This window comes from Crotalus tigris, unplaced genomic scaffold, assembly GCF_016545835.1.
Source record: "Crotalus tigris isolate CLP2741 ecotype Arizona unplaced genomic scaffold, ASM1654583v1 scf7180000017716.2861928, whole genome shotgun sequence".
NCBI lineage: Eukaryota > Metazoa > Chordata > Lepidosauria > Squamata > Viperidae > Crotalus > Crotalus tigris.
Window position 1 is genome coordinate 2,107,260 of NW_024096587.1, and position 18,781 is coordinate 2,126,040.

General features: G+C 41.4%; 1 protein-coding gene across 3 annotated transcripts in view; it reads left to right on the forward strand.

The window, feature by feature from the left end:
• The window catches only part of MAN1A2 (mannosidase alpha class 1A member 2), a 98,016-nt gene that overhangs the window by 174 nt on the left and 79,061 nt on the right, over window positions 1–18,781 (forward strand). For 2 of the 3 annotated variants that reach the window (XM_039338802.1, XM_039338803.1), the window contains exon 2: window positions 13,986–15,254. In XM_039338802.1, coding sequence (XP_039194736.1) covers window positions 14,944–15,254 — 311 coding nt within the window. In that variant the 5' untranslated portion in view covers window positions 13,986–14,943. Of the gene's footprint in view, window positions 1–13,985; window positions 15,255–18,781 lie in introns of those variants that run through there. The other variant, XM_039338804.1, reaches the window with a different exon arrangement.

An 18,781-nucleotide genomic window follows, 5' to 3' on the forward strand; every position in this document is an offset into this window, starting at 1 on the left:
ATCCGAAGAACGAAAGGAAGAGTGTGTGGATGTATGTGTGGGGCACCCTCCTCTGAAAATCACCTGAGTCTCACCCCCTCTGTATGTCCTCCAGCCGCACCCCGGCCTGCTGCTGACTCCCCGGGAGCCGTGACCGGCAGGGCCCAGGAAAGCAAGGGGAGGACTTTGGAGCTTGAGACCTTCTGAGAAAGGGAGAGCTGAGTGGGCAGTAAAAGTGCTGTAAAATCTTTTGTATTGGTAGACTGGAAATTTTTTTTACATTGGTAGATCAGAACCCCTTCCGCCAGTAATTTATAAGCAAAAGCCTCAAGTTAGGAAATTAAGCCCTGAGCTAGGAGCGTCCCTTACCTCTGGAAAGCAAGCAGAGGCCCTCCCAGACATTTGAAGTCTGCAAGTAGTGGTGGTGAAAAGTGAAGGTAAAGCCGGTAATAGAGTGCCACATACCTTCTGCAGGGGAGCAGAAGAGTCCTCGACAGGCCCCTTTTTGGTCTGATACTGTGGTGGTAGATCCCTAAAGGATCACCACATACCCTGTGAGGGATCCAGAGTCCTCCGTGGGTCCCTTTTTGACCCAAAACCATGGTGGTAGGCAGAAGCCTCACTAGGAGGCTTCAGTGCGCCCGACCCGATAGAACCAAAGTGAACTCCTACATCAGGAATAAGGGAATCATGGGAGGTTCTAGTTCAAGGGTCAAGATAGGCTCCCCGGTGAAAAGCTTGCTTGAAGCCTGGGACCGGAATCAGCTACCCGTTCAAGCAGGTATGAAAAAGAACCTGTTAAAGGAATTATGTAAAAAAATGGGCTTTGCTTAAAGGTGAGTGCAGAAAACAAATTTGGCCAGAAGGCGGCACATTCAAATTCAAAGCACTGAAAAAACATAGATCCAGAATAGAACCAGCCCAGCTACCCTATTGGTATTGCTGGGCGGAACTGTCCAGATTAAAAAGCCAGGCTCAAATTGAGTTCAAAGCTCAGCCTCCTTTAGACGACCCTGAACCAAAACTCATGGCCCTCCTACTGAACAGGCCTGTACCCGGGCGACTGAGGGGCCAGACTGAACACATTTTAACCCACATCCCCTTCTCCCCATCTGACTTGGTTGTTTGGAAAAAGGACACTCCTACTTTCCGATCAGACCCCCAGTCGGTCATAACAACTATAAAATCAATTGTGGAAACCCACAATCCTTCTTGGGCAGACATGACCCAGCTATTACATGTGTTTTTAATGAAAGACGAGCTAAGGAAGCTTTTCGAAAAAACTGAAGAGATAGCCAGGTGACCTATAATAATTACACCAGGGCAAGTAGCCCCTGCTAGAGTTGCCTGGCCCCTTAACCGCCCAGACTGGGACTATAACAATCAAAACCACTGGGATGAATATACGAGGGCTAAAAATAATTTAATGGAAGCTGTCCAGGAGATAGGGAAAAGGCCCCTGAACTGGTTTGCATTCCAAAAAACAATGCAGAGGGACAAGGAAACCCCAGATGCTTTCTGGGTCCGTCTCTTAGAAGCCAGAGTCACATTTGTTCATTTAGACCTAGGCCAGTGTTTCTCAACCTTGACAATTTTAAGGCATGTGGACTTCAACTCCCAGAATTCCACAGCCAGCATTGCTGACTGTGGAATTCTGGGAGTTGAAGTCCACATGCCTTAAAATTGTCAAGGTTGAGAAACACTGACCTAGGCTGTCAAAAGGACCAGAAAATTCTTGCTGCTGCCTTCGTTAATCAATCGGCAAGTGATATCTGGGGCACTTTCTCTAACTGGTTGACATTAGACATCTCAGAGTTGTGCAGAATCGCAAACTTTGTATTTGACCAGAGGGAAAAGTTATCAGAAGAAGAAAAAGAAAGAAAGGAAGCAGACAGAGAGATGGGGGGAAGAGGCATAGAGCAGAAAGAAGAGAGGACTTACAAGCCTTTGCAATGTTAAACAAGGATAGCAGACAAAGGCAACACAGACCCCCCCCCCAGGGAAGGACAAAATGCTGGCAGGGCGAATTTAAAAGGGAAACATTCTGCAGGCATTGCCTCTGTTGTGAGAGGGAGGGACATTTTAGCAAAAATTGCTGGGGAGGTCAAAACAGGGAAAGCCAGAATCATCATAACCAACCAAGATCCCCTTTTCCTAGGGAAATCACACACCATCAGAATGAAGATAGGGACTGAGCCCAGCCCCGATGGGAGCAACAGGAACATGACACGTCCTGACTAGAAAGCGATTATAAGGCCACATTTCATGAGCTGGCTATTCCCTTAAAGGACGGCCCCGACGGAGAGCCCCTTTTGACAGTAACTATAGGGGGAAAGGCATATGAATGTCTCAGTGACACTGGAGCCACCTCCTCTCTTATCACCCTTTAAAGATTCAATAGTGCCTGGGGCCAAGAATAACATAATGGAGGTGGGAGGGAAAATTATCCCAGTCGAATTCACAAAAAACCTATAAGTGGAAGTTGGCCCTTTTCCCTTAGAACACCCGTTCACCATTTGTCCCCAATCTCCCGTCCCTCATGGACAGGGACTTGTTTTGTAAACTGGGGGCAACCATTAAATGCACTACAGAAGGGCTCCACTTAGACATCGCATTCAAACATGCACATTTTACCATGGTATGTTCAACTGAAAAAGAGATCCAGTTGCCTATAGATCTCAGAAGCCTACCAGCCTCTCTATGGGGGTAGGATCCCATCAAAGTGGGATTACTGAAGGGAGCCACCCCAGTTACGATTCAGGTAAAGGCAGGACCACCACCATGCATTCCCCAGTACAAAATACAGCCAGAAGCAATAGAGCCCATTCAGAAGCTAATAAGAGCATATCTAAAACAAGGAGTATTGTGCAAATGCACTTCCCCCTGTAACACTCCAATCTTTCCAGTTCGGAAACCCAACTTAGACAGCGAAGGAAAGCCCATTTATCGCTTTCTACATGATATGAGAGCCATAAATAGTCACATCGTATCAAGACCACCTATAGTACCAAATCCAGCCACCATAATCACAGAAGTGCCAGCGTCAGCCACCCACTTTACAGTAGTGCAAGGCTTTTCAACCAGTGGTACAGTACCACCTATGGTACATTGGCACCTGACAGGTGGTATGCAACCATCCTAGAAAAGTGGTAGCGGGGGAGGGGAATGATCTGAACTGGTGGCAGCACTGCACAAGCCTGAGCGAGAGATGGCTGGAACTGCAGGGCTGTCAGGGCTCAGTGGAAGCGCCAGGATCCGTGCTTCTTCGGGACTGTCAGGGTTCAGTGAAAGCGCCAGGATCAGCGCCAGGCTCCAGCTGGAGCTCAGCACTGATCCTGGTGCTTCTGCTGATTCCTGAGAAGCACCAATCAGGTGGAATAATAATAATAATAATAATAATAATAATAATAATCCCCCAGTGAGGCACTACCTTGATGTGGTTGTGGGGCTTGTGTACTCTGAGGAAGATGAGAGCTATGCCAGAGGTTCAACCATACTGGACAGGTCTCATCAGAGGAGTCAGACAAAGAGTGTCTCTCCCATAAAAAATATGGTGAGACGTAAATTTCAGAATGCCATACCGGCTCGGACGTCGCCCGGGTTAACAAGGTCCGCGCTAGATATTGGAGTTCCTGGATATCTGGTGAAAAATGGGTTACAGGACTCAGGACTGTTGGCTGAGCAACCAGGGCCAGCAGCTGCAGAACTACTGGAAGAAAAGGTGTTTACCCGTCGCAGATACACAGTGATAGAAAACAAAGAAATAATGATCTGTTACTACAGATCAAGTCCAACAAGACGAGGATATCTAAAACGAATGCACCAATTCTGGAAAGAACAACATCCAGAATCAGAAATAACAGAACAGAGACTAGCAGATCAACGCCGATTTATAACACGAAATAAAGTATTTACAGAAACAGAATTGGACGAACTGCAAAGGTTTACCCAGGGCAAAGAAATCAAAGCCTTACAAGAAGTAATTCAGAATGTAGAGGCAAACCAGGGGGAGTTGGCAGTGAAAGAATCCAGTAGAGATATACAACTGTTCTCATTTGGAAACCAGGCGCCTAGTCCTCAGGAAGAACAAAACCTTCTAACTAAAGAAATAAAAGAATTGAAACAAAGAATAACTGAGCATCTAGAACAGCACAAAAACAACAGAATAAGGCTGCCTGCATTGAAGCTTGTTTCAAAGAAACAGCTAGCACAAGCATTAAAAGATGCAAATACTGCAATAGCAAGTATAAGCACCAATTCACTGCAAGAAACAAACCAACTAATGTACAGCACAGCTGCAGTTATAAGTGAATACCTGGGATGCAAAATCAACAAAGAAGAAAAACAAACAAACAATGCACCACAAAAATGGAAGGTTAGACTAGAAAATAAGATCAGCAAGTTAAGATCACATGCAAGCAAGCTAGAACAGATGAAAGAAAAGAAGCTGAAGAACAAGAAGACCAAAGAATACCTAATCAAGAAATACCACTTAGAAACAAGGAAGATCAAGGAAGCATTGGAAATAATAAAGCAACAAATAACAGCTATAGCCAGGAAAATCAGTAGATATGAAGCTCGAATTGCAAACTATAGGCAAAACCTCCAATTTCAATCCAATCAGAAATGTTTCTACCAATCCACCAATGGAGAAACTGCAAGGAATCAGTCAGTACCTGACAAGGAAGAAACAGTGCAGTTCTGGAAGCAGATATTGGATAACCCAAAGAAATACAACAAGGATGCGGCTTGGTTAAAAGAGGTGGATGCAAATAAAACAGAAGTTGAAATGAAAGAACTAGTAATAACAACAAAAATGGTAAAAAAAAGAGCAAAGAAAATCAAAAATTGGTCAGCACCAGGTGAAGATGAACTGCATGGGTTTTGGTTGAAACATCTAACTGTTATACACCCACTCATTGCCAAACAGTTCAACAATATACTACAAGGAGGAGAAATTGAAAAGTGGCTAACAACTGGGAAAACCTACCTAATAATGAAAAATCCAGCAAAAGGGGCAACACCAGGTAACTACAGGCCAATTACCTTCTTACCAACAACTTTCAAATTACTAACTGGTGTAGTAGCTGATGCAGTGCAACAGCATCTAGTTTGAAAACAATCTCTTTCCACCTGAGCAGAAAGGAAACCGCCCCAATAGCAGAGGAACAAAAGATCAACTCCTAATAGACAAAATGATCTTGGAAAACTGCAAGAGAAGGAAGACCAACCTGAATGTGGCATGGATTGACTACAAAAAGGCATTTGACTCTCTGCCACATGATTGGATAATAAAGTGCCTAGAAATAACAGGAGTCAGTAGAAACATCAGAAAATTTGTGCAAAGATCGATGGCACAATGGAAGACACAGTTGCAGATCAATGGTGAGAGGCTGGGAGAGGTTAATATCAAGAGAGGAATATTTCAAGGAGATTCATTATCACCATTACTATTTGTTATTGCACTGTTTCCTCTGTCAACAATACTGAATAACTCAGGACATGGCTATCAAACATCAAAAACATCTGCCAGACTATCCCACCTCCTTTATATGGATGATCTGAAGCTGTATGGAAAAACATCATCTGAAATAGAATCGCTGCTCAACACTGTCCGTATATATAGCCAAGATATTGTAATGGAGTTTGGCTTGGACAAATGTGCCACACTTACTATCAAACAAGGAAAAATAGTGAAAACTGAAGGAATCAAGATGCCCCACGAAAATAACATTAAGAGTCTGGATGAGGAAGAGTACTACAAATACTTGGGTATCCTTCAAGCTGACAACATCAAGCACACTGAAGTCAAGAAAAAGATTAGAGGTGAATACATCAAGAGAGTGAAGAAGATCTTAAAGTCCAAACTCAATGGAGGAAATACCATAAGGGCAATCAACACCTGGGCAATCCCAGTCATTAGGTACACAGCTGGAATAGTGGACTGGACTCAAGCAGAACTAAAAGCAATGGATAGGCAGACCAGAAAAATAATGACAATGAATCATGCCCTTCATCCACGAAGTGACATTGATAGACTTTATCTACCAAGGCAAATAGGTGGGCGTGGAATGCTACAAGTACATCAGATGGTTGAAGAAGAAAAAATGGCTTTGGAAGAATATCTGAAGAACAATGATGAAGATGCACTGAAATTAGTATATCAGGAAGGCTTACTAACTACTGGAGAGACCAAACTGGCCTACAAGAAAGACCAAATGAAGAACAGAATAGAGGCATAGGAAGACAAAGCACTACATGGCCAATACATGAAAAAAATAGCTGGGAAAGCAGATAATAACAAGACCTGGCAATGGCTAAGAGCAGGAAAATTGAAGAAAGAGACCGAGGGACTAATTCTGGCTGCACAAGACCAAGCCTTAAGGACAAATGCATATAAAGTCAAAATTGAGAAGACAGCAACAGACAGTAAGTGCCGCCTATGCAAAGAAGCTGAAGAAACAGTGGACCACCTGGTAAGCTGTTGCAAGAAGATTGCACAGACTGACTACTAGCAGCGGCATGACAAAGTAGCAACAATGGTGCATTGGAAGATCTGCAAAAAATATCATTTGCCTGTAAGCAAAAACTGGTGGGATCATAAAATAGAGAAAGTCATAGAAAATGATAAAATTAAACTGCTCTGGGACGTCAGAATTCAAACAGACAAGCACCTGCAACATAACACCCCAGACTTAACAATTGTCGATAAGAAAGACAAAAAAGTCTGGATAGTGGACGTGGCAGTGCCTGGAGATAGCAGAATAGAAGAGAAAGAACTGGAGAAGATAACAAAATACAAAGACCTACAAATAGAAATAGAAAGACTGTGGCAAAAGCAAGCAAGGGTAGTACCAATAGTCATAGGCTCCTTGGGTGCAATCCCAAAACAACTGGAGCACCACTTGAACACCATTGGCATTGACAAATTCGCTATTAGTCAATTGCAAAAGGCGGCCTTACTAGGAACTGCTTCCATCCTGCGACGATATCTGTAATACCATCAAACATCCACATCTGCCTATCCCAGGTCCTGGGTAAGGACTCGATAGGTAGACAAAATGCCAAATCCAGTCTGAACATCTGGCTGACTGTGCGATGATCCATAATAATAATAATAATAATAACCCCCAGTGAGGCACTACCTTGACGTGGTTGTGGGGCTTGTGTACTCTGAGGAAGATGAGAGCTATGCCAGAGGTTCAACCATACTGGACAGGTCTCATCAGAGGAGTCAGACAAAGAGTGTCTCTCCCATAAAAAATATGGTGAGACGTAAATTTCAGAATGCCATACCGGCTCGGACGTCGCCCGGGTTAACAAGGTCCGCACTAGATATTGGAGTTCCTGGATATCTGGTGAAAAATGGGTTACAGGACTCAGGACTGTTGGCTGAGCAACCAGGGCCAGCAGCTGCAGAACTACTGGAAGAAAAGGTGTTTACCCGTCGCAGATACACAGTGATGGAAAACAAAGAAATAATGATCTGTTACTACAGATCAAGTCCAACAAGACGAGGATATCTAAAACGAATGCACGAATTCTGGAAAGAACAACATCCAGAATCAGAAATAACAGAACAGAGACTAGCAGATCAATGCCGATTTATAACACGAAATAAAGTATTCACAGAAACAGAATTGGACGAACTGCAAAGGTTTACCCAGGGCAAAGAAATCAAAGCCTTACAGAAGTAATTCAGAATGTAGAGGCAAACCAGGGGGAGTTGGCAGTGAAGGAATCCAGCAGAGATATACAACTGTTCTCATTTGGAAACCAGGCACCTCTTCCTCAGGAAGAACAAAACCCTCTAACTAAAGAAATAAAAGAATTGAAACAAAGAATAACTGAGCATCTAGAACAGCACAAAAACAACAGAATAAGGCTGCCTGCATTGAAGCTTGTTCCAAAGAAACAGCTAGCACAAGCATTAAAAGATGCAAATACTGCAATAGCAAGTATAAGCACCAATTCACTGCAAGAAACAAACCAACTAATGTACAGCACAGCTGCAGTTATAACAGAATACCTGGGATGTAAAATCAACAAAAAAGAAAAACAAACAAACAGTGCACCACAAAAATGGAAGGTTAGACTAGAAAATAAGATCAGCAAGTTAAGATCACATGCAAGCAAGCTAGAACAGATGAAAGAAAAGAAGCTGAAGAACAAGAAGACCAAAGAATACCTAATCAAGAAATACCACTTAGAAACAAGGAAGATCAAGGAAGCACTGGAAATAATAAAGCAACAAATAACAGCTATAGCCAGGAAAATCAGTAGATATGAAGCTCGAATTGCAAACTATAGGCAGAACCTCCAATTTCAATCCAATCAGAAACGTTTCTACCAATCCATCAATGGAGAAACTGCAAGGAATCAGTCAGTACCTGACAAGGAAGAAACAGTGCAATTCTGGAAGCAGATATGGGATAACCCAAAGAAATACAACAAGGATGCGGCTTGGTTAAAAGAGGTGGATGCAAATAAAACAGAAGTTGAAATGAAAGAACTAGTAATAACAACAAAAATGGTAGAAAAAAGAGCAAAGAAAATCAAAAATTGGTCAGCACCAGGTGAAGATGAACTGCATGGGTTTTGGTTGAAACATCTAACTGTTATACACCCACTCATTGCCAAGCAATTCAACAATATACTACAAGGAGGAGAAATTGAAAAGTGGCTAACAACTGGGAAAACCTACCTAATAATGAAAAATCCAGCAAAAGGGGCAACACCAGGTAACTACAGGCCAATTACCTGCTTACCAACAACTTTCAAATTACTAACTGGTGTGGTAGCTGATGCAGTACAACAGCATCTAGTTGAAAACAATCTCTTTCCACCTGAGCAGAAAGGAAACCGCCCCAATAGCAGAGGAACAAAAGATCAACTCCTAATAGACAAAATGATCTTGGAAAACTGCAAGAGAAGGAAGACCAACCTGAATGTGGCATGGATTGACTACAAAAAGGCATTTGACTCTCTGCCACATGATTGGATAATCAAGTGCCTAGAAATAACAGGAGTCAGTAGAAACATCAGAAAATTTGTGCAAAAATCGATGGCACAATGGAAGACACAGTTGCAGATCAATGGTGAAAAGCTGGGAGAGGTTAATATCAAGAGAGGAATATTTCAAGGAGATTCATTATCACCATTACTATTTGTTATTGCACTGTTTCCTCTGTCAACAATACTGAATAACTCAGGACATGGTTATCAAACATCAAAAACATCTGCTAGACTATCCCACCTCCTTTACATGGATGATCTGAAGCTGTATGGAAAAACATCATCTGAAATAGAATCGCTGCTCAACACTGTCCGTATATATAGCCAAGATATTGTAATGGAGTTTGGCTTGGACAAATGTGCCACACTTACTATCAAACAAGGAAAAATAGTGAAAACTGAAGGAATCAAGATGCCCCACGAAAATAACATTAAGAGTCTGGATGAGGAAGAATACTACAAATACTTGGGTATCCTTCAAGCTGACAACATCAAGCACACTGAAGTCAAGAAAAAGATTAGAGGTGAATACATCAAGAGAGTGAAGAAGATCTTAAAATCCAAACTCAATGGAGGAAATACCATAAAGGCAATCAACACCTGGGCAATCCCAGTCATTAGGTACACAGCTGGAATAGTGGACTGGACTCAAGCAGAACTAAAAGCAATGGATAGGCAGACCAGAAAAATAATGACAATGAATCACGCCCTTCATCCACGCAGTGACATTGATAGACTTTATCTACCAAGGCAAATAGGTGGGCGTGGAATGCTACAAGTACATCAGATGGTTGAAGAAGAAAAAATGGCTTTGGAAGAATATCTGAAGAACAATGATGAAGATGCACTGAAATTAGTATATCAGGAAGGCTTACTAACTACTGGAGAGACCAAACTGGCCTACAAGAAAGACCAAATGAAGAACAGAATAGAGGCATGGGAAGACAAAGCACTACATGGCCAATACATGAAAAAAATAGCTGGGAAAGCAGATAATAATAAAACCTGGCAATGGCTAAGAGCAGGAAAATTGAAGAAAGAGACCGAGGGACTAATTCTGGCTGCACAAGACCAAGCCTTAAGGACAAATGCATACAAAGTCAAAATTGAGAAGACAGCAACAGACAGTAAGTGCCGCCTATGCAAAGAAGCTGAAGAAACAGTGGACCACTTGGTAAGCTGTTGCAAGAAGATTGCACAGACTGATTACAAGCAGCGGCATGACAAAGTAGCAACAATGGTGCATTGGAAGATCTGCAAAAAATATCATTTGCCTGTAAGCAAAAACTGGTGGGATCATAAAATAGAGAAAGTCATAGAAAATGATAAAATTAAACTGCTCTGGGACTTCAGAATTCAAACAGACAAGCACCTGCAACATAACACCCCAGACTTAACAATTGTCGATAAGAAAGACAAAAAAGTCTGGATAGTGGACGTGGCAGTGCCTGGAGATAGCAGAATAGAAGAGAAAGAACTGGAGAAGATAACAAAATACAAAGACCTACAAATAGAAATAGAAAGACTGTGGCAAAAGCAAGCAAGGGTAGTACCAATAGTCATAGGCTCCTTGGGTGCAATCCCAAAACAACTGGAGCACCACTTGAACACCATTGGCATTGACAAATTCGCTATTAGTCAATTGCAAAAGGCGGCCTTATTAGGAACTGCTTCCATCCTGTGAAGATATCTGTAATACCATGAAACATCCATATCTGCCTATCCCAGGTCCTGGGTAAGGACTCGATTGGTAGACAAAATGCCAAATCCAGTCTGAACATCTGGCTGACTGTGCGATGATCGATAATAATAATAATAATAAAGTTGGAAGGGACCTTGGAGGTCATCTAGTTCAACCCCCTGCTCAGGCAGGAAACCCTATACCATTTCGGACAAATGGCTGTCCAGTTTCTTCTTAAAAACTTCCAGTGTTGGCGCGTTCACCGCTTCTGGAGGCAGGTTGTTCCACTGATTAATTGTTTTGTCAGGAAGTTTCTCCTTAGTTCTAGGTTGCTTCTCTCTTTGGTTAGTTTCCACCCATTGCTCCTTGTCCTGCCTTCAGGCGCTTTGGAAAATAGCTTGACTCCCTCTTCTTTGAGGAAGCCCCTGAGATATTGGAACACTGCTATCATGTCTCCCCTCGTCCTTCTCTTTGTTAAACTAGACATACCCAATTCCAGCAACCGTTCCTTATATGTTTTAGCCTCTAGTCCCCTAATCATCTTTGTTGTTCTTCTCTGTACTCTTTCTAGAGTCTCAACATCTTTTTTACATCGTGGTGACCAAAACTGGATGCAGTATTCCAAGTGTGGCCTTACCAAGGCATTGTAAAGTGGTATTAACACGTCACGTGATCTTGATTCTATCCCTCTGTTAATGCAGCCTAGCACTGTGTTGGCTTTTTTGGTAGCTGCAGCACACTGCTGGCTCATATTTAAATGATTGTCCACTAGGACTCCGAGATCCCTCTCACAGTTACTACTATTGAGCAAGGTACTCCATATACTATACCTGTACATTTGGTTTTTCTTGCCTAAATGTAGAACCTTACTTTTTTCACCATTGAATTTCATTTTGTTAAATAGTGCCCAGTGTTCAAGTCTGTCCAGATCCTCCTGTATCCTAAGCCTGTCTTCTGGAGTGTTGGCTATTCCTGCCAGCTTGGTGTTGTCTGCAAATTTGATGAGTTCTCCATCTATTCCCTCGTCCAGATTGTTGATGAAGATGTTGAAGAGCACTGGGCCCAGAACAGAGCCCTGGGGCACCCCACTACACACTTCCCTCCATGTAGATGCGGTTCCATTGAGGACCACAGGCTGAATACGGCCAGTCAGTCAGCTACAGATCCATCTGGTGGTGATGCTGTCTAACCTGCATTTTTTTATCTTCTCAAGTAGTAGGTTGTGGTCTACTTTGTCAAATGCCTTAGTGAAATCCAAGTAAATTATATCCACAGCATTCCTCTGGTCCACTAATTTTGTCACTTGGTCAAAGAATGTTGCAGCCTCTCCAGGGTCTTGTGATTTACATTCAGATGCTTGGCAACTGATTCATATTTATGACGGTCACAGTGTCCCAGGGTCATGCGAAATGACCAAAACCTCCTGCAATCACCCAGCAGACGGGGGAATAGAAACCAAACACCCCCCACCCCACCTCCACTGCCAATCCTCAACAGAAATGCTCACAACAATGAAAACCTCGGACAGGAGGAAGAGTGTGCCTGGGGGGGGGGCAGGCAGGTGTCTTGCTCGGCTGTGGCTTGGGGGGGCACTTTTTTCAGTGCCATTGTAACTTCGAACAATCACTAAGTGAAGTATTGTAAATCGAGGACTACCTGTACTTCATCAATTTTTTCCTTTTTTCGGGGGGGGGGTCATCAAGTTTTTGACACCTTGCTAGGCGACTGATGGTACTTGGATATTGCCATATCCTAAAAGTGGTACAATGGGTGAAAAGGTTGAAAAGCCCTGCAGTAGTGGATCTTTGCGCAGCCTTCTTCAGTATCCTTGTGGACCCTGCATCACAATACCTCTTTGCTTTCACATAGGACAAACAACAATACACCTGGATTCGGCTGTCACAAGGCTACGCCAAGTCCCCCACCCTATTTTCCCAAATCTTAAAAGAAGACCTTGCTTTAAATTCTACTTTAATCCACTATGTGGATGATTTATTATTGGTTTTTGAATCTGAGGGAAGTTGTAAGGCAGATACCTATCATCTATTGGAATGCTTGTGTGAAAGAGGACACAAAGCTCACTCTTAAAGCTACAGTACCTTAAAAAGGAGGTGATTTACTTAGGGTATATTATTGCCCCCTGGATTAGAAAATTAGCACCAGAGAGAGAGTTAAGACTATTTTAGGAATGAAACACCCACAAACTAAATGCCAAGTCCGTGCTCTATTAGGGGGGTCTTAGGATTCTGTCACCCTTAGATTTAAACTAAGTCTAAAGCTTACGTTGAGATATAAACTTAGTTCCATATTAAAAGTGCTTATTTGGCATAAGTGGAGATTAGGAAGTGGGAACTCCTTACACATTCAATTATTTTTAATGGAAAAGTCTTATTTCTGTCTTGAAGTTTGAATGGAACTAAGATAAATACGCTATTGTCTATTTTGTAATACTGATTTTGAATCATAGAATTCAATGTAATCCTGAATTTGGAACATAGAAATAAGATGGGGGGGAGTAAACCTTATAATTTTAGTACACATCTGAGTTTATATTGGACAGCCTATTTTTAAAAGCCTCTCAAGTTGATATGAAAATTGCATTTTTAACAACGAGCAGAGAATGTGTGTATGTTTCTTTACTGGCAGTTGGATACGCTCCCTGCAACAAAATAGCCAAGAATAGCCAATAAAGAGTTCACTCCCAGTTTTTTTTTCCTGATTAGACCTTTTAAATTTAATTTTTAATTCCAAAATAAAAAATAGCCATTACTGCAAATTGGGACGTCAATACCAACCATTATTTTAATTTTCCATAATTTGAGGGCTGAATAATTCTACAACACCCTGAAGTGCTGATATTTTTGGGCTTGATTCCAAGCTGAAAAAGGTGGGCTGAAACTGGTTTGGATTTTCAGCAAAAACTGCTTCCCACAAAACACACCTCAAATTGCCACAAACTTTTTACAGCCTTAATCTAGAATGTAGCAGCTGCCCGCAGAATTTTTACATGCCTCTGATCTGCTTGTAATCACGTTGCTGGTGGGGCAGGCTAATGTCTAAAAAAGCTAAAATACATTCCTGGGTTTATCTATAGCAGGGCTTCCTAAACCTTTTTCTTCATTACTGAGAACCCTTTATCAGAAAGTCCTAACCGTGTTGAAATATTCCTATTATGATTGAATGAATAATGGTTCATGTATTCTTACCCAGAGGGAGGAAAAACACCTTTTTACTCAATTTTGAGTAATTTACCCAGGTTTGAAAAGCGCTGATCTATTGCTTTCGCTTATAAGCTCTCGTTCTCTTCCAGGAGGAAAAGAAACAAAAATAGGAAAAAACGAAAGGGAAAAAAAAACCTTTAGAGAACAGCTGTAATGGAGAAATGGTTACGTAGTAGGCATTTCGAACTATAGATTTGAAACACTGGAAATGATAGACTTGCCTATGCAATTATGAACAAACTTATCACGCTTGAGTCTAGAAATAAGCTAAGACTTTTTCATGGTTACATGAAAGCATATTTCAAAGCGTGCGACGTCCCGCCCGAGCTTCGGCTAGCTCGCCCTCCGCCGCTGACGACGGCAGCTCTCCTTTTCACCTAAGGAGGGCGCGCGAGAGCGAGAGAATCCTCCGCCGAGTTCTACATTGTAACTCCACAGACGTGGGCGTGAGCGACAAAGCATCTTCCGTTTTCCGGTCGCGCGCAGCCGCAAAGGCGGGTTGACTCTCGCGCAGGATGTCACAGCGAGTCGTCGCCCGGCCGAGGATTTAGCCGCGGTGTGGAAGAGTGTGTCTGTCGCCGCTGCCTGGCCGGAGGGAGGAGGCTCCGGCGCTACTGCCGAATTCGGTCCCGCTACTCCCCGCCGCGCTTACTGGTTTCCTCCCCCCCCCCGGGCCCGCATCCTGCTCGGTAGAAGGGGATGAGACCGAAGAGGTTCCCGGACCAGGCATGCGGTGGCGGTGATTGAATGAGTCTCTTGCCTTCCCACCGCCACCTCTGGGCCTCTCTGAAGTCCGGTTCCCAGCCAGTGTCTTCATCCGCTGCCTCCTGCGCCGCCTCTGCTGGCTCCGGATGAGCGCGGCCGGGCCGGATCGATCCCGGGCCTCTGGGAGTTGGGGGTCTGCCGGCCTGGCGGAAGCCGCTGTGATGCCGGCTTCCCCGCGCGGGGCCAGGCTGCCTTGGTGAGGACCGGTAGCCGTTCCCGGGTGTGAGCCAGCACTGTCATCTTCTCTGCCGCCACCGCCGCCCCTCCCGCCTTCCCGGCGCGATGACAACCCCGGCTCTGCTGCCTCTTTCTGGCCGCCGGATCCCGCCTCGCAACTTGGGTCCGTCGTCCTCCTTCCCTCATCACAGGGCTACGTTGAGACTGTCCGAGAAGTTCATCCTGCTGCTGATTCTCAGTGCCTTCATCACGTTGTGTTTCGGGGCGTTCTTCTTTTTGCCGGACTCCTCGAAACACAAACGGTTCGACCTGGGCTTGGAAGATGTCTTGATTCCTCACGTGGATACCAGCGACGGTGGGAAAAACGCGGGTGGCTTCTTGATCCATGGGCAGGGCCACGACCAGCACAGACACAGGTAACTCTGTCGCCTTCAATTTGTGTGGGATGCGATATATTTCTGGGAAATACAGTGCCTGTATGTGTTGAAATGCAGTGTTTCCCTGAAGAATTACGATATGCTGATGGGTTTCTGTCTTGGCCTGAAGGTTGCCTAGGGTTGTCCAGAAGAAGCATCCCTCTGTTGTCATAGGCTTGATCTTTGAAATATTGCAGTTTTATCCCATTTTCTCTACTGTAGCAGCAATTCTTCTCTTTCAAGGTAAGTCACAAATCTGGTCTACAAACTCAACACTACCATTCAAGGACTGCAATACAGGAAAAATCCACAAAAGAGAAGACAAATGCCTCTTTTCTGGAACATGTCTGAGAGTCCAGGAATATAAAAGCTTTGGATAGTGGTACAGTGCCCTCTTGTCTTCGCTAATTTGACATGTGGTGATATAATATTAGCAAAATCTTGTTATATCTGGAATGTAGTCAGGTTTTTGAACAAAGAGCCAAGTCAGTTCTAAAATAATAATACTTAAAGATGTCAACAGATGTGGCAGTATGCAAATATTTAACCTGCCTTTCATATACATTCAAACCCAGTTATAAGCAGGCTTGTAACATAATCTTAGCAAATGGAATTGGAAAGTTTTTAAATGCCCAAGTTTTTAAATGCAATAGGATGAAAGACTGACAAAAATCAATGAGCAATATTATCAGTGAGATAATAAACTCTGAACTTAATTTGTTTATAAATATATCAGTTTCTCTTTTTAAAAATGTATCAAATAGTGATTAAAACAATTCAGCTTATTTCAAGAGAAAAATGTAAATTACCAGACCTAATGGGGATATTACTGAATTTATGTAGTTCAGTTATTTATTTAATACAAATTATAACAAAAATTGAAAAGCATCACACTCAGTTTTATTCAACATTAGAGACCGATGACTTTACATTAGAGACTGACTTTATAAATCTAAATTTAATTATTATTATATATTTTGTTATGTGTAAAGCACCTGAACTCTCCCAAAATGAATATATTTTTGTTTGTAGTTGCTTCCTCCTCTTGTCCAAGAACTCAAGGAGGCATATATACCATTCCTGCCTCAGTTTTTCTAACAAGCCCCCTATGAGCTGACAGAAAATGATTGGCCCAAAGTGAGCTTCCAAAGCTGAGGATGAATTTGAATCTGGTCCAAGTCCAACACTTTTACAATAACATTGACTCTGTTGGAATCTTAATACTAAAAGAACTGGTTGAGGCTGTCTCTCAGCAAGAGAGATGATGGGCAGTAATTTTCTTTCTCTGCCTATTCTGCTCTGAAAAGATGAGGAATAGTTTGGAAATGTAGGAATAGAAATAATTTGGAAATGTAAATGACCATCAAATCCTTTCTCCCAATTTCACTGTCAGAGATCTGGAGGACAACAGTTGGATGCAGCCCTAGTTTCTAAAGACTTTAATCTATAAGCATGCTATTTTTTAATCTAATAGATATGCTTGTAGGAAAAAATGTTGGAAAATACGTTATCTTGTCTGCAATACTTTCCTGGTTCATTTCATTTAACAAAAAATGTGGAAGTATGTGTGTTTGTATATTTAAGAATTTTGATTATAAAAGTAAAATCTAATATAAATGAAGAGAATAGAGAGAAATAAAAAATGCAAGGAAAAAGTAAGAAAAAAGTAAGAATATAATTAAGAAAAATATAAAGAAGGTACTTCCAACCTTCATCACAACAAGTATAAATAAATTTAATATCTTTTGTTCTCTAAAGTTATAAAGATTTATTTCTTCATCTCATATCTCATCTCTTATCTATAAAACAAATCCAGGTGTCAGCCTTCCCAGGCAGACCAGACAGGAAACACAACCAAATGAACTAATAATATTTTATTGTAATAATTAATATAGAAACTTTAACAGAATCTTGCAAATTTCCAAGTACAAATATCCTGTTTACATTCTGAGAGGATTCCTTGGCACTCTCTTTCTCTGCCCATTATGCAGTTGTGAGCTATGCCTTTTCCTTTTTGATTGTTCCCTTAGGCAGCATTTCTTCCAAGGCTTTCCTATATGCCATTACATCAGGTCACTCTCTTGGTTTGTCATTTGTGTTGTTGGTTCCTTTTGTAGATCTATGAAACATCCTTTTCTAAGTCAGTCTCTTGGCCTGCCAGGTGTAAATCCATTTTTGGTACAATCTCTACCTTGTCAGATATACTAAAGATATAGATATAATCTGTCCATAGAAACAAACTTCATTACTGACATTGTTGATATTGTATCGGTAGTTCCTATGTTTGAATTCTGTTCTTCAAAAGACTCCTTCAGTGTTTTTATTGTCAAAATGTTTTGTTCCATTTTGCAGGCCTGTATATTCTTTCTCCATCTAAAATCTTTGTCCCCTCTAGTGCTCAGTTTTTGAAATCATGAAATTATTTATGTTTCTTGTAAAAACCAAAACAGGATCTATTTCCCATGACAAGTTGTTTGCATTTTATAATTAATTTCAAAATTAATTTCAAAATTATAATTAATTTTAAAATTTGGACCCTTATTCCATTTATAATTTTTTAAGATCAAAATCTTATATAGCTTTTTGTTGTTTATTTCAGATTCTTTAAATTCTTAAGCTTATGATTAAACTTTTCTTTCATTAAACTCTGAAGACAGCCTCACTTCTATTTTAAAATAATTGTTCTAAAGGTGGCTAATGGTTTACAAGTAGTTAATGGTGATTTTCAAAAGTGATTAGAAAATGAGGTTTGCACTTTTAATTCTGTCATGATTGTGAGCAATTATCACTACACCTTTTGCCTTCATGTTTAAGCTGGTCATTTGGAATATATGAAGGTCACTTTTCTCTAGTTAAGTTGAACCAGCAACAAGCTCTTTTCTCCACTCTTAATTTTAAAGATGCTCCAGTTAATGGTATAGATAAGATAGGGAGTATTATATTAAAATTTAAAAGCCTCTCTGGGCTTAGGCAATATGTTTTTATTACTTGCCAGAGCAGAACAAATATGTTGCTTTAATTACCTTTGCAGTCCGATTTGTTGAAACCTGAAACTGTGAAGTTGTTTTCTCATCCTGTTTTTTCTTGAATCTGATCACCATGTTCGATATATTATGAAATTATGGTTAATCAATTCAAAATATCTTCAATTGCTGCCCCTAAGGAAGTTGCAAAAGGTTCTCTTGAGTCCAGAGTACTGGCACAAGATGTATGTATATTTCAGCTTAATAAACCTAGATACATTATGTCTAAGTTGATTCCTTTAGAACATCAATAGTTACAGTACATTTTGATGAATGGGTAAGTTATAACGATAGCATCTGCCACCCACTGAAGATAGATGAGTATGAACCTGCATTTTTAGTTAATGAAGATTGTATACTTCCATGCTTAACTTAATTGCCCTCTGAGGATAAAAGCAATATTTGGCTTGCAGAAAACATTCTTTCCTATTCATAATATTAAATTGATGTATCTAAGTTCTAGAGATTTGTATTAATTTACAAGAAAATTACATGAAGTAATGT